The sequence below is a fragment of the Terrapene carolina genome, unplaced genomic scaffold, assembly GCF_002925995.2.
Source record: "Terrapene carolina triunguis isolate 2854851 unplaced genomic scaffold, T_m_triunguis-2.0 Scaffold68, whole genome shotgun sequence".
NCBI lineage: Eukaryota > Metazoa > Chordata > Testudines > Emydidae > Terrapene > Terrapene triunguis.
Genome location: NW_020664419.1, coordinates 19,204,829 through 19,219,419, shown reverse-complemented (window position 1 = coordinate 19,219,419; position 14,591 = coordinate 19,204,829). Strand labels below are relative to the sequence as shown.

Here is a 14,591-nt window from a genome sequence, read left to right as displayed (position 1 = left end):
TACTGTCTACTGAGGTGGTGGAGGCTAAAGCTTTGCTCTCCTGGACTGGACTCTGGCCTCCTCACAATAAGGAGCAACAGGCTGAGGAGCAGGGAGGCCCTGACTAATCTGAAGACCAAGGGTGGTGTTCACACCCACCTGTCACTCTAGCAGGGGACCTTGGTGTGTGGATTATGGGTACCACCACCCTAACAATGACTCACTGCTGGAGTTGTGACATGACAGCAACAGCCCCCCCTCCTGAATCTTTTGCTGAGCGACAGAAGGCCCCGACACACACACACACACACACACACACACACACACACCCCTCTACTTGTGTGGAGGGGGTCCCCTCAGTTCCAGTAGGGAAATGACAGTCACCATGTGTACAGACTCTTCCCCAGCCAATCTACTCCCAACAACAGAAGTCACCACATTGCCACCCAGGGGCAGCAGTAACATTGGAGCTGTTTCTTTTGCTGATTTGGGCAGACATCTCTGCATTGGTTATATTGGGCTTTGCATTTCCTTTAGCCATGAAGGCTAGAAGCATTGTTTTGAAATGAAAGCTTGAATTATTCAGAGGCTAATGGCCCTAGCTGGGGAAAGATTCCTGTTTGCCCCAAGTAGGGGCATTTTCAAGCACTGTCAGGAGATAGTGTTAATGTGACACTGCCAATTTCAAAACTACAGTTTTGTCTATATCTCTTTACCTATGCCACAAATTTTGACAAGACTTCTAGTATTTTCCCACAGCAAAAGATAAGTGCTTTTTAAGAAAATGACTCTGGAAACCATAAAAATTGATAGGGGATCTAGGTGCAAATATGATGCCTGAAACTACCTTAAAAAAAAAAAAAAAAAAAAGTTCAATTGACTAGATTTTGGTTGATACTGTGCTAGGGTTACCATATTTTAAACCTCCAAAAAGAGGACACTCCACGGGCCCTGGCCCCGCCCCAACTCTGCTCCCGGCCCCGCCCATTCCCCGCCCCCCTGCCCTGGCCCCGCCCCAACTCCGCCCCCTCCCCTGAACGCTTTGCTCCCCTGCCCCTCCCCCTCCCCTGCTTCCCGCGAAGATTTGATTCGCGGGAAGCCTGAAGCAGGCAGGCAGCAGGTAAGCTGGGGCGGGAGGGCGCGAGGAGGCGCGGCCCAGTCCGGCCCCCCCGGCCGAGCGCCTACCTCTGGCGGCCAGCCCAGGCCAAGAGGCTCTGGCCCCAGCGTCTCCCACCCGGCTCAGCTCGGGCCCAGGGGCACCCGGCCCAGCACCCCCGGCCGAGGGCCCCCGGCCCCGCAGCGCCAGCCCCTCCCTCCCTATTTTCCCGGACATGTCCGGCTTTTTGGGATTTCCTCCCGGACGGGGATTTGAGGCCCAAAAAGCCGGACATGTCCGGGAAAATCCAGACGTATGGTAACCCTATACTGTGCCTTAAAGTTTGTTTCCTCCATCTTTGAAAAAGTGGTAAACATGCTGCCTGAAGGCAGAGTAAGTTTTTGTTTGTTTGTTTGTTTGTTTTTTCTTTTCTTTTTTTTTTTTTTTAAATACTGGCGGCAAAGGGGTAGTTGAATACAGTACACTGGGTCCTTTTTGCATATTTGAAATAGCAGTACAAAGTAAAGCTTATGGTGGGAAAAGCAGTCTTGTGAAGCTTATGCTGGAAGAGAGATACCTAAAAAAGTATCTCTGTGTGTATGTCTGTTCTGATGCTTTGGGTAGGTTGTAAAGAAATAACTTTTTGCAAAAGTAGGACACTCACATAGTTTTAGATTCTTGGTGAAGACAACCTGATAGATGGAAGCAAACTTTGATTTTCATATTGGTTTTTCTGCATGGTTGTTAGAAAAGTCACATTGTCTTGCACTGTGTATCTACACTGAACTTCTTAAAATCTCCTTTTGTTGCACTACACCAGTATGCATCTGTGTGTGTATGTGTGACCACAAAATGGTGGGATCCATAGCATCAACTAAGAGCTGGTATTTTACCACCACGTTATCAAATGCTGCTCAAAGCAAGTCTAGTCAAAACAATGGTAAATGCTTGAACCCTGTCTATATTAACTCTCCCAGCATTTCGGTCACCCCTAGAACTGCACAGGTGGTTAAGCAACAGGGGAATACTTGCTGCAAACTGCTATTGTAGACAAGGCCCTAGTGACATGTCACTATTTCTTATGTAAGCATCTGCTGAATACTTATACTTATGATGGAGGGTCAGGAAGGAGGCAAAATGGGTCAGTTGATTCTAAGTAAATATTCAGTTTTTTAAATGGTGTTCTTTAAGCCTAGATAGGCAGCATAAGGAAAACAAGCTAAAATATTTCTTCACATACACTGTGAAAGAGAAGTTTATATGAATATGTATCTTGTGTGGTATTGAGCAATGTGCCTCTATTGCAGGTTTTTAGTGTGAATTGGATAACCAATAAATAAAATAAGATGGCTGCAAAAGTGACAGATTTTGCTCTCTCAAACTGACTGAATTGTTGACTTACTGTAGTGGCAGTTCATATGTTAACCTAAGACTTTAATAAAAATAAAAAAAAAAGGCCAAACAAACCCCAAGGTTTTTCTGAAGCAACTTTGAAGGATGCAGTTGAGTAGAATTTCAACAATTCACAATGCTGAGTTTCAGCCATTATGAAAGCAGGAAGTGTATTTCTAACACTCAATTGTTCCAGTCAAAAGAACATCCCCCACTGCCATATGTGGTAAGGGTTTGTCACTATCCCGCAAACCACTTCTGTGATACAGTGAATAAGCAAAATTAGTCTATGCAGCATTTCTAACTAGAATGGAACTTAGTTTTACAGACCCTTTAGAATGATTTGTCTTAATTTTAAGGAACTGCATGCGAATTTCCAATTGCCTTGTAAAAATATACTTGTCAAAAATTATGTGAGTTGTATAGTGCATATAAATTAAGGGCTTGTAAACACCAGCACTGCCAGTAGAGTGCACATGAGTGCTGTGCATGGTGCATGCTGTCTGTGAAAGCACAGACTTTTGAGCTCTAACATCTCTGCTGTTTGATCTCTGAAATTTTCAGGGAAGTAATTTGGCAGTCTTACTAACTTTTGTCCCCACAATACACAGCAGCATGTATTTTGAACAGTTGTTTTAATTAGCATAAAGCCTATTCCTCTGATAGCTCTTCCTGGATGTCTTGCCATCAACTTAAACTTGGTCCAAAATGAATTCTCTTTCCTCTCACTGCCCACATCCTCCCCTGTTTGTTTCCTCTGCCCTGTAATCTGGAAATCCTCCAACTCCCACCTCCCTTACATCACACGTTCAGGCTATATCCTAATTTTGTTATGTTTTGACAAAGCTTTTCCAAGACCTTGTTTTCTTTCTGGCTCTACAGCTAAATCTTTAGTGCAGGTTCTATCTCCCATCTTGACTACTGCAACATCCTCCTCTTTGGTCTCAGACACCTTAATCTTCCCCTTTATAGTCCATTCAAAACTCAGCAGCTAAGATCCTCTTCTAACCCTGCTTTTCTGACTGTTACCCCCATATTTGAATCCCACCATTGGATCCTTCTTTTCCAAAGCATTAAATACAAGTGTCTTTCCTTGCCTTCAAAGGCTTTCATAACTCTGCCCCTCCTTGTTTATCTGTTGTTGGTTCTTGTGTGTATTCATCCACATCACAGAAGTCCATCTTGGGACTAGTCCATTAGTTCACTTCTCATGTCTTTGCACTCTGTACCATACTGCCCCATACACACTGATGGCCTTTCTTCTTCGAGTGATTGCTCATATAGTTTTCAATTAAGTGTGCGCACGCTGTGTGCACAGTCGTCGGAAAGTTTTTCTCCTAGCAGCACCCGTCAGGTTGGCTGTGGAGCCCCCTGGAGTGGTGTCTTCATGGCGCTCAATATATGACTCTGCCGACCCGGTGCCTCTTCAGTTCCTTCTTACCACCAGTGATGGTCATTGGAACTGTGGCGTCTTGCTTTGCAAGCTCTCCATGTTTCCCTAGCTTCTGATTCAGACTGTTGGTATTTTGTAGTTGATTAGTTTTTAGTTAGTTCTTAGTTATAGTAGTTAGTTAGTTAGCTGTTGGGTTGGGGGTTTTACCCTCCACACCAACTGCATTCTCCTTGGGGGACTTATATGCCTAAGTCCCAGGGGTTCAAGCCCTGCAAGTCCTGCAACAAGCCCATGCCAACGTTGCTTAGTGTCTGGGGGAAGCACACCAAGCAGACAAGTGCAGGATTTGTAAAGGGTTTTGCCCCAGAACAAAAAAGGAGCGAGCCTTTCGCCTCAAGCAGCTCCTTATGGAGGCAGCACTTAAATTGCTGTGCCGATGTAGATTGCAGGACCCAGCACCGAGCTCATTGGTGCACAGCGCCCCAGTTTCAGTGGTAGAAGCGGCACTGCAGAAGAACTCTGGGAGAGACCGGAGGCAGGGGAGGAGTGGATCTCCGACTCGGAGACCCACCCCTTTGGAGCCGGCCAATGGGGCACGTCCCAGAGAGGAGCACCCAGGGCCGGACACTTTGGAGCCGGCACCGTCAACTTCGGCCCCACAAGGGGAACCATTTAGTCCGGTGCCATTGGACTCCCCACGCCAGGTCACCGAGGAGGTGGAATTGCCGTCCACACCAGATACCTTTGAGGCCACAAGGGACCCCATTGGCAGGACGGCACTGTGGTCCCCAGTCCTTTGAGCCAAGACTCTGGGAAAGGGCCCGCAATGTGTGGCACTGTCTCAAGGCAAACTGGCGATGCTCTGTCCCTCAGCGATGCCACTTGCAATCAGCCGATCCTCACGCTGATCCCTGTTGCGCAGCAAGTGCCGCTCCTGGCACCGGTCATCCTGGCACCGGTCAGCGTCCCTGCACAGATCCTGACCGAGGCGCTGCTCCCCAGCCTTGCGCAGACAGGGTCTAGATACTCAGAGCAGGGCTGGCACTGGTTGGGCCGTGGAAAGCCTGAGGTGGGGGCAGGGCCAAGGTCTGCACAGTGGCAGGGACCAGCACAATGGCCATTTTGGACCCTGTGGGCGTACCACCAGGCCCAGGGCACCCACTCCAAGGGTTCCTGTTTGGCATCCTCTGAGTTGTGGGTGCAGGAGGCATCAGCCAGTCGCCCCACCCCTAGAGGTGCCGAGGAGGTGCCGGTCACTCCACCTCCCCTGGAACCAACCTCCGTTCCTGAGCCTGACCCAGGAGAGGTTGGCCCCTACTGAGAGGCAGGACAGGAGGCCCCTGGAGACCAAGAGGGTCAGGAGGACCCTGTTCCCCCATTAGTCTCCCCGGACCAGGTGCTTTCAGGCACCTCAGTCTCTGGACCGCCTCCCATAAACAGCCGTGCCCACCAGGAACTCCTTTGCAGGTTGGGGCGAAATATGGGCTTGCAGGCCGAGGAGGTGGTGGAGTCGGAGGACCAGATGGTCGACATCCTGGCCCCAGAAGGCACATTGAGCATGGCTCTACCCCTCATCAAGACTATACAGGCCAATGCTAAGACCATTTGGCAAACCCCGACCTCCATCCCTTCCACCACGAAGGGTGTGGAGAGGAAGTATTTCGTCCCATCTAAGGGGTACAAATACCTCTTCACACACCCGCAGCCTGGCTTATTGGTGGCTGCAGAAAACTAAAAGGAGCGGTGGGGACAACAAGCCCCAGAGCCTAAGTCCAAGGATGCCAAGTGCCTCGATTTATTTGGGTGCAAAGTGTATTCTACGGGGAGAGTGCAACTCAGGATTGCCAACCAGCAGGCACTGTACCCTGCAGACTCAGCAGCACACACTTTGTCCTCCAGTATTGTCATGAGGTGTAGTTCATGGCTGCAGGCCTTGGGACTCCTGCCCAAGGTTCAACAGACCATGCAGGACCTGCCTTTTGATGGGGCAGTTCTGTTTGCAGAGCAGACTGACTCTATGCTGCATAGCCTAAAGGACTCCAGGACTACCATGAAATCCTTGGGTATGTACACCCCGGCAACCCAACGTAAACATTTCAGGCCTCAGCAGCAGCACTCCTATCCTCCTCGACTGAGGTAGGACTTTTATAGGCGAAGGAGCAGCAATAGCAGATGAAAGCCTTCAAACCCTCCGCCTGGGCAGGACCAGGGCCTGACTAAACCATCGTTGAGTTCAAAGCTGGCCTTTTGAAGGTGCGCCTGAGGACGGCGCACCAGCCTCAATTCCGGATCCTTCCCCGTCTTTCTTGAATCGTCTGCCCCACTTCTACCGTGCTTGGTCCCAAACAACTTCGGACCACTGGGTTCTCCGTACAGTAGAAGTGGGATATTCTCTCCAATTCTGCTCCTACCCTCCCTCCAACTCCCCTTCCCCATCCCTCTTCAGGGACCCTTCTCATGAGCAACTCCTTATCCAGGAGGTGCGGGCACTCCTCGCCATGGGAGTGGTGGAGGAGGTTCCTCAGGAGCTAAGGGGAAAGGGATTCTATTCCCGATATTTCCTAAACCCCAAAGCCAAGGGGGATCTCAGACCCATTCTAGATCTACAAGGACTCAACAAGTTCATGGTAAAGTTGAAGTTCCACATGGTCTCTCTGGGCACCATTATTCCCTCTGTAGATCCAGGAGACTGGTACGCCGCCCTCAACATGAAAGACGCATACTTCCATATAGCTATTCGGCCTACACACAGGCGATTCCTACGCCTCGTGGTCGACCATCAATTCATGGTCCTTCCATTTGGCCTCTCAAAATCCCCCGAGTGTTCACCAAGTGCATGTTGGTCGTGGCTGTTTGCCTCCTTTGGAGGCAGGTGCAGGTATACCCCTTCCTCGACCACTGGCTGCTCAGGGGCCACACCAAGGGCAGGTAGAGTCTCAAGTCCGATTGGTCAGATCAACATTCAAGAGACTGGGTCTCCTCAACTTGACCAAGTCAACCTTGGCACCAACCCAAAGAATAGAATTAATCGGGGCGGTGTTAGACTCGGTTCAGGCAAGAGCACTTTTGCCAGAGTCCCGATTCCAAGCCATGACGGACATCATTCAAGGCCTCAGGCAATACCCGACCACTACAACAAGGGAATGCCTGAGTCTCCTCGGCCACATGGCAGCATGCACTTACGTGACCCAGTATGCCAGACTGAGGCTTCGGCCTCTACAGGCATGGCTCACTTTGGCCGATCTCCCAGGATGCAACAGCCTGAATTTAGTGGTGTCTGTGCCAGGGAAGGTGCTCGAGTCCCTTCACTGGTGGGTCGACCCTCGGACAGTGTGCAAAGGAGTCCCCTTCAACAGCCCTCAGCCTTCCTTGTCCCTAGTAACAGATGCATCAGCTCTGGGTGGGGGTGTGCAGTTGGGAGACCTCCAAACACAGGGTCTTTGGTTGCAGGATAAGCTCTCCCTCCATATCAACATCAAGGAGCTGAGGGCAGTGCGACTAGCATGCCAGACCTTTCAGGCCCAACTACAAGGTCAGTGCGTAGCAGTTCTGACTGACAACACCACTGCCATGTTTTACATCAACAAGCAGGGTGCAGCCCGGTCCTCTCCCCTATGTCAGGAAGCCCTCCCTCTGTGGGTGTTCTGCATAGCCCACTCCCTTCACCTGGAGGCATCCTATCTACCAGGAGTTCAGAACGCACTGACGGACCACCTCAGCAGGTCCTTCTGCAATCACAAGTGGTCCATCCAGACAGATGTCATACACCTCATGTTCCAAAGGTGGGAGTTTCCCCAGGTCAATCTGTTCACCACTCAGAGCAACAAAAAGTGTCCAGTGTTCTGCTCCTTCCAGAGACACAGCCTGGGCTCAATCATGACGCATTCCTGCTACCCTGGGGAGGCTGCCTGCTCTGTCTTTCCCCTGTTCCCTCTCGTGCACAAGGTCCTACTCACGGTCCGCAGGGATAGGGCAGAGATCATTCTGGTAGCACCAGCGTGGCCTCAACAACATTGGTACACCACACTCCTGGAACTGTCAGTGGACGCCTCAGTCACGTTGCCTCTCCACCCTGACCTGATCACTCAGGACCACGATAGTCTTCATCCCCTGACCTGCAGTCCCTCCACCTCACGGCTTGGAAGCTTCATGGTTGAACTTCTGTGCTCAGAACAAATAAGGGTGGTCCTACTCAGCAGCAGAAAGCCCTGCACTAGAGCCACACATCTGGCAAAGTGGAAAAGATTTGTGTTCATGTGACCAGCGTGGTACACCCCCTCTTCAGACACTTGTACCTCTCATCCTAGAGTACCTTCTGCACCTGAAACAGCAAGGCCTGGCAGTGTCCTCCATAATGGTACACCTCGCTGCTTCCACCCAGGAGCATCTGGATGCTCCGTCTTTGCCACCCCTATGGTTGGTCGGTTCCTCAAGGGTCTGGAACGCCTACATCCCCAGATCAGACAGCCTGTCCCCACGTGGGACCTTAACCTGGTCCTCTCCAGGCTAATGGGGACCCCTTTTTGAACCGCTGGCAACTTGCTCCCTTCTCTATCTGTTGTGGAAGGTAGCCTTTCTGGTCACCATTACATCAGCAAGGAGAGTGTCTGAAGTAAAGGCCCTTACCTCAGACCCACCTTATACGGTTTTCCACAGGGATAAAGTGCAACTCAGACCTCACCTGGCCTTTCTTCCTAAGGTTGTGTCACACTTCCACACTAGTAAGGACACTTTACTGCCTGTTTTTTATCCTAAGCCTCATGCCAGTAGCCGTGAGGGAGGCTGCACTCCCTGTATGTTCGCAAGCACTAGCCTTTTACATCGAGTGCACTAAGCCATTCAGGAAGTCGAACCAGTTATTCATAGTGGTGGCAGACTGGATGAAAGGTCTCCCGGTCTCATTTCAAAGAATATCTTCCTGGATCACGTCATACATCCACATGTGCTACAAGCTGGCCAAAATACCAGCCCTGGATCTTTTGATGCACTCCATGAGGGCTCAGGCCTCATCAGCGGCATTCCTGGCCCAAGTCCTGATACAAGAAATCTGCAGGGCAGCAACTTGGTCCTCGGTGTATATACGTTCTCCTCTCATTACTCCATCATCCGGAATGCCAGAGATGATGCAGCTTTTGGCAGAGCGGTGCTTCAATCAGCGATTCCATAACTCCGACCCCACCGCCTAGGTAAGGCTTGGGTGTCACCTAATTGGAATCAATAGGAGCAATCACTCGTCCCACTTCTGAAGTGATCAAGTTAGTGATTAAGTGAGTTTCAGGGAGGAAAGGATGATGAAAAAACAGTTACTCACCTCCTTGTAACCGTTGTTCTTCGAGATGTGCTGTTCATATCCATTCCAAACCCGCCCGCCTTCCCCTCTGTCAAGAAGGAACTGAGGAGGTGCTGGGTCGGCAGGGTCATATATTGAGCGCCATGAAGGCTCCACTTCAGGGGACTCCACAGCTGACCCGACGAGTGCTACTGGGGGAAAACTTTCCGATGACTGTGCACGAGGCGTGCACACACCTAATTGGATGGGTATGAGCAACACATCTCGAAGAACAACAGTTACGAGAAGGTGAGTAACCATTTTTTTCAACATCCTTTCCTCCCTCAAATACTTCCTCAGACTCCCTTCATCACTAGCTAACTTGATCACTTCAGAAGTGGGATAGCATTTGGGACTGTTTTTGAAATGTAATAAGTATATATTTTTGACTCTTTATTTGTACCATCCTTACCCTTGCGTGTCTTAGACTGAGAGTTCTTTGGGGCAGGGACAGTCTTCATACATGTGGACAGTGCTTAGTACATTGTCTGTGTTAATATACAAATTAATTCCACTTTTGAATTAATTAAATCATATCCGGGAATCCAAGTTGCTAGGGGGGTGTGCACTGACCTGCGTGTAGTACTAGTACTTTTCCATCGGCTGGCAATTTAAATATGTGGTTTTTCTGTAGATTGTATTAAGAATAGATGCATAACACATTTGACTTATCACCAAAAAAACATTGAAAACTTACTGAGGAATGGAGGTTGTTAGGAACAGAGGTATTGTTAAGCAAGACCAATGGTTCATAGGGTTCAGTCTACTGCTTCTGTCATTGGGCTATACTGATAGAGAGCTTATTTTCTCCCTAGTTTTATAGTTGGTTATGCAACAATTTTGCCTTGGGGGGTTGATTTTTCTCTCCTCCCCCCCCCAGTATCAGTTTCTGGAAAATGAAACTTTAGTATAGTGGTTTTCAACCTGTGGTCCGCAGATCCCTGTGTGTCCACAGACTGTCCAAGATTTCCAAAGGGGTCTGCACCTCCATTCAAAAATTTGTAGGGGTCCACAGATGAAAAAAGATTGAAAACCACTGTACTAGACCATGCAGTCCACTTTGCCAATCCAAGATTATTCCATGTTGTACATATACTAGTGGTTTTATCTTGTCTAGCTTTATATAGGCAAAACAAAGAAGATTCCCCTACTTTATTTGGGAAACTGTTCCATAGTCTAATACATTATTCCTAAAGTATATGACTTTCTTATGCTAAGTAAGTTTTTGCTTAAGTGTTCAAATAATTTAAATACACCTCTACCCCAATATAACACGAATTCGGATATAACGCGGTAAAGCAGTGCTCCGGGGGGTGGGGCTGCGCACTCCGGCGGATCAAAGCAAGTTCGATATAACGCGGTTTCACCTATAACGCGGTAAGATTTTTTTTGGCTCCCGAGAACAGCATTATATCGGGGTAAAGGTGTATTTACATACTTATGTTGTCCTTTATTTGGCACTTTTTATTAATTAATATTAACTATTCTTTCTGGAAGATCTTTTAATGTTTTAGGCACAAATATAAAAAGGCATGGTCCCTGCCCTCCAAAAATCACAAAGATGCAAGTGTTGGCCACAATTTGAAAATATTAATGTTTAACTACTCTGCTTTTGTGTGGTTTTTATGCTTAGTCTCTATATACTATCTCCAGCTAACCCTTAACCTAGCCATTATAAGTTGATTAGTAGTAATCAAGTTGTGTGTGTATCTACCTTGCTCTTTTAAACTTTCCTTTTATATGTTGATCCTTCTACTTCTAGTGTTCAGAACCAAACACAGTATTCTAGTTGCAACTTCACTATAGCCATACTGAAGGGATTATTACTTACTCTGAAATGATTGCAAACTCATGTCTACCTAGCTGTCTGCTGAACGTTCATCTACATGAGGAAAACTTGTGCTTACCAGTAGTGCAAACTGTATGTAGATGGGACACAAAGTTAACTTAAACTTAAGTCTCCCTTTCCTTCACCCTGCTTGGAGTTGAGGACAAAACTTATCTATTAAAGTCCATTTATGTTATCTTTTGCTTTCTCTTCATCCATTAACTTTGTAATTTTCTCATAGTAATAACTGGCCAAGTATTCTACAGTTGTTTAATAACGTAGCATCCTGATTGGTTAATAACTTAGATTGATTAATAATTAAATCACATGGTGTTTTAATATGTGCTGCAAAGAGTCGCAGGAGACACATTTAAAGAGCCACTTGCGGCTCCTTGACCTCAGTCTAAGTATGTCTTGCCTTAGAGTGTTTGATCAAAACCAGCTAATAGATTGTTGCTTCACTTTACCACTTCATGATGTATAAAGAAGAAACAAAAGGTTTGTCAAAACATTTTCTCCATTTTTTGTCTTTGAAATAGCAGGAATATCAAGTCAGGTTTTCCATGGTTTTGCTGGAAGACTTGTAGTTCTCAAATGCTATTTGTAGTCTTTCTCAGACTTATAATTGAAGGGGCAGAGCATTGAATCTAAACCAACTCTTTGTGTTTTAGTCATTTCTTAATCTGATATTAATAAAAACTATTGAGTTTTAAGCAGTCTGAATAAAAATTGCTTCCCCTTTAGTCAGGTTCTACTTGCTTGGTACTTGTGAAGTCATTCTACTAGTTTCGCAGTTGATAATCTTCTGTAGACTTGAATTTCCAAGGTTTTAAAAAAAAAAAAAAAAAAACACAAAAAAAGCCCCACAGAAAACCCTCTAATACTTCAGGTCATCTTTACGCATCATAGAGAAGCGCAAAATCCCAGCACATGTTCAACTCTTATCCTTTGCAGGTTACCTTTAAGGGGGGGGGGGAGTTAAATATCTGATTTCGGGCCAGTTAATCTCCTTGCATTAATGGTTCAACTTTCTCTCAACTAGATTTTCCTCTGGATATATTTATGTAATCTCTTTGTTTCCCTGGGTTAACACTGACTTAGTTGTATTTGCTACCATGCTCTTACCTGGAAATCTTAACTGATTTATTTTTGTTAGCTTTCCTCTATTCTACTTAAAGTGCTTTTTAAACCTTGATCTCTGATCAATCCCTTGTTAAGCAATATTGGTATGGAGTTTTTACATCTTAAGAGAAACTGTAGTCCATTGCCTTTTCTTCCTGGCCGTAACATCTCATTTTTAAGGGGTGTAAAGTAGAACTTTATGTTTGCAGCATTTAATGTTCCAGATACTTTAATTGTTTGAGTACAGTTGTTACTCAGGAGAGATTGAAAGAGGAAGGGCGAGTTATGAATAAGGCTACGTTTTAGTCACGGGTAATTTTAGTTAGTCATGGACAGGTCATGGGCAGTAAACAAAAATTCACAGCCCATGACCTGTCCATGACTTGTACTATATAACCCTGACTAAATCTTGCCACGGGTGCTCGCGGGGGGGTGGGCAACGTGTGGTCCGGGACTCCTGCTGGTGCTGGATGGGATAGAGGGGTTGGTGGGCCTGGCAGGCTCCCCGGAAGTGGCGACATGTCCCTCTCTCAGCTCCTAGCTCCACGCGCTGCTCCCGCCCCAAGTGCCAGCTCCACAGGCGGAGGCAGCGCGCGGAGCTAGCTGAGAGGGAGGGACATGTCACCGCTTCCAGGGAGCCTCCCAAGGTAAGCGCTGCCTAGAGTCCTCACCCCCTCCTGCGCCCCAACCCCCAGCCCTGATCCCCCTCCCACACTTGAACTCCTGCTGCTGCTGGGGGAGGGGGAGGAGAAGGGGTCATGGCCTGAGACTGTCCCAGCCGCAGCTGGTGCGGCTGGCCCAGGGCTGCCCGAGCTCCTCAGGCGGCCCCTGGGCCAGCCTCACCGGCCATTGCAGAAGTTCTGGAGGTCCCAGAAAGTTACAGAATCCATGACTTCCATGACCTTCGTGACACACTCACAGCCTTAATTATGAATAGATTTGTTTTTGAAGTACAATGTGCTGCAAGTACAATAGTGATGTGCTTCATTTGCTCAAAGCTTTCATTATGTTGAGACGTTAACGTTGCTTAAACTTTAACATCTTTATTTCAGAGGTTAAGAAGATTATCAACCAAATATAGAACTGAAAAAATCTATCCAACAGTCACTGGAGAAAAAGAAGAAAATGTTAAAAAGAACAGATATAAGGACATATTGCCATGTAAGTTTTGATTCTACAACAGAACAAAGAAAAATGTTAATTATCCTTGTTAATGTACCTTCCCAGTTTTACTAGTCACATTCTGTTGAACAGTTAAATTAGATGGAAATTATTCTCTGCATAAAGGTTCGCTGTCAGGACTCTATTAATCGGCCTTTAAAGTGAAATGTTGCCCTGGTATATATGGTTATTTCAGCCTCCTAGTTTCTATTTTAAAATTACTTTACTTTGCAAAACAAACTTGCGGTGAATAGTGGACTTTGGTCTCCAGGCCTGTCAAACCAGCACGTTTCACGTCACAAGCACCAAATTCATTGTTACTCAAAATTAATTCAGTCTTGAAATTTAATTCAGGTTTGGGTGTCTAACATTGATGTCCCCTCCCTTCCCTTAAGGGGATCAGAAATTACTTATTTGGGGTGGGAAGTGAAGGCATACCAATGTAAACTGTGGATATGGCTTTGTTTGTGGTATGACAGATACTTCTTATACACAGGCTAAATTTAAACCCTGACAAAGAGCTTTTGGGGGAAATTTTCAATCCCTAGTGAGTCTTTTTTGTTTTGTTTTTATATTTTGGTAGCGCCCAATTAGGATTGGTGCCCCATTGTATTGGACACTATATAAACACATAGGAAGACCTGGTCCCTGGCAGAAGAGCTTATGGGATGGAATGACAAAGGTATCATAAAATCATATTTTTACATAGGTTCAGTGTAAACCCTTTCAGCAATTCATTCATTTGTTGGTCTAACATAAGCAAGTGGCAAAGAGCTCAGATACAAAAACCATATCTTGAGAACAGAGTGGCCATTAATCCAGTCCCAGGAGGTTAGAGAAGTGCAGGGATTTATTTCATACTTTGCTGTTCCAGAAATGATGCTAGGTCTGCAACCAGTTCTGAATTTAAAAAAGGTTGTCATCTTCAGTCTCAGCTTTCAGCATGGAATCCTTAAAGTCCATTATTCAATCAGTACACTTGAGTACATTCCATGTTCTCTGAATCTTGTATACTTCCATGCTTCATCCCTACGGTTTGCCATCCTGGGGCAGCACTTTCAGCAACAAGCCCTACCTTTTGGACTGGCTACATCCACAAGTACAACTACCAAGATTATGATAGTGTTGGCTGCAGCACTGAAAGAAAAGGCAGGTGTCCACCCTTACCTGGATGACTGACTGGTTGGAGCGAATTTGTAAACAACAGCCAGGCCGGCAGTGTCAGAGGTTTGCAGTTTCCCAATAAGCAGTGAGTAGGTAATAAACCAGAAGAGTTCTGTCAGTGTCTAGC

General features: G+C 46.8%; 1 protein-coding gene across 2 annotated transcripts in view; it reads left to right on the top strand.

Moving 5' to 3' along the window:
- The window catches only part of PTPN12 (protein tyrosine phosphatase non-receptor type 12), a 148,538-nt gene that overhangs the window by 48,736 nt on the left and 85,211 nt on the right, over positions 1–14,591 (top strand). For both annotated transcript variants that reach the window (XM_024196972.3, XM_024196971.2), the window contains exon 2: positions 13,192–13,300. In XM_024196972.3, the coding sequence (XP_024052740.2) occupies positions 13,192–13,300 (109 nt within the window). The remainder of the gene's footprint in view (positions 1–13,191; positions 13,301–14,591) is intronic.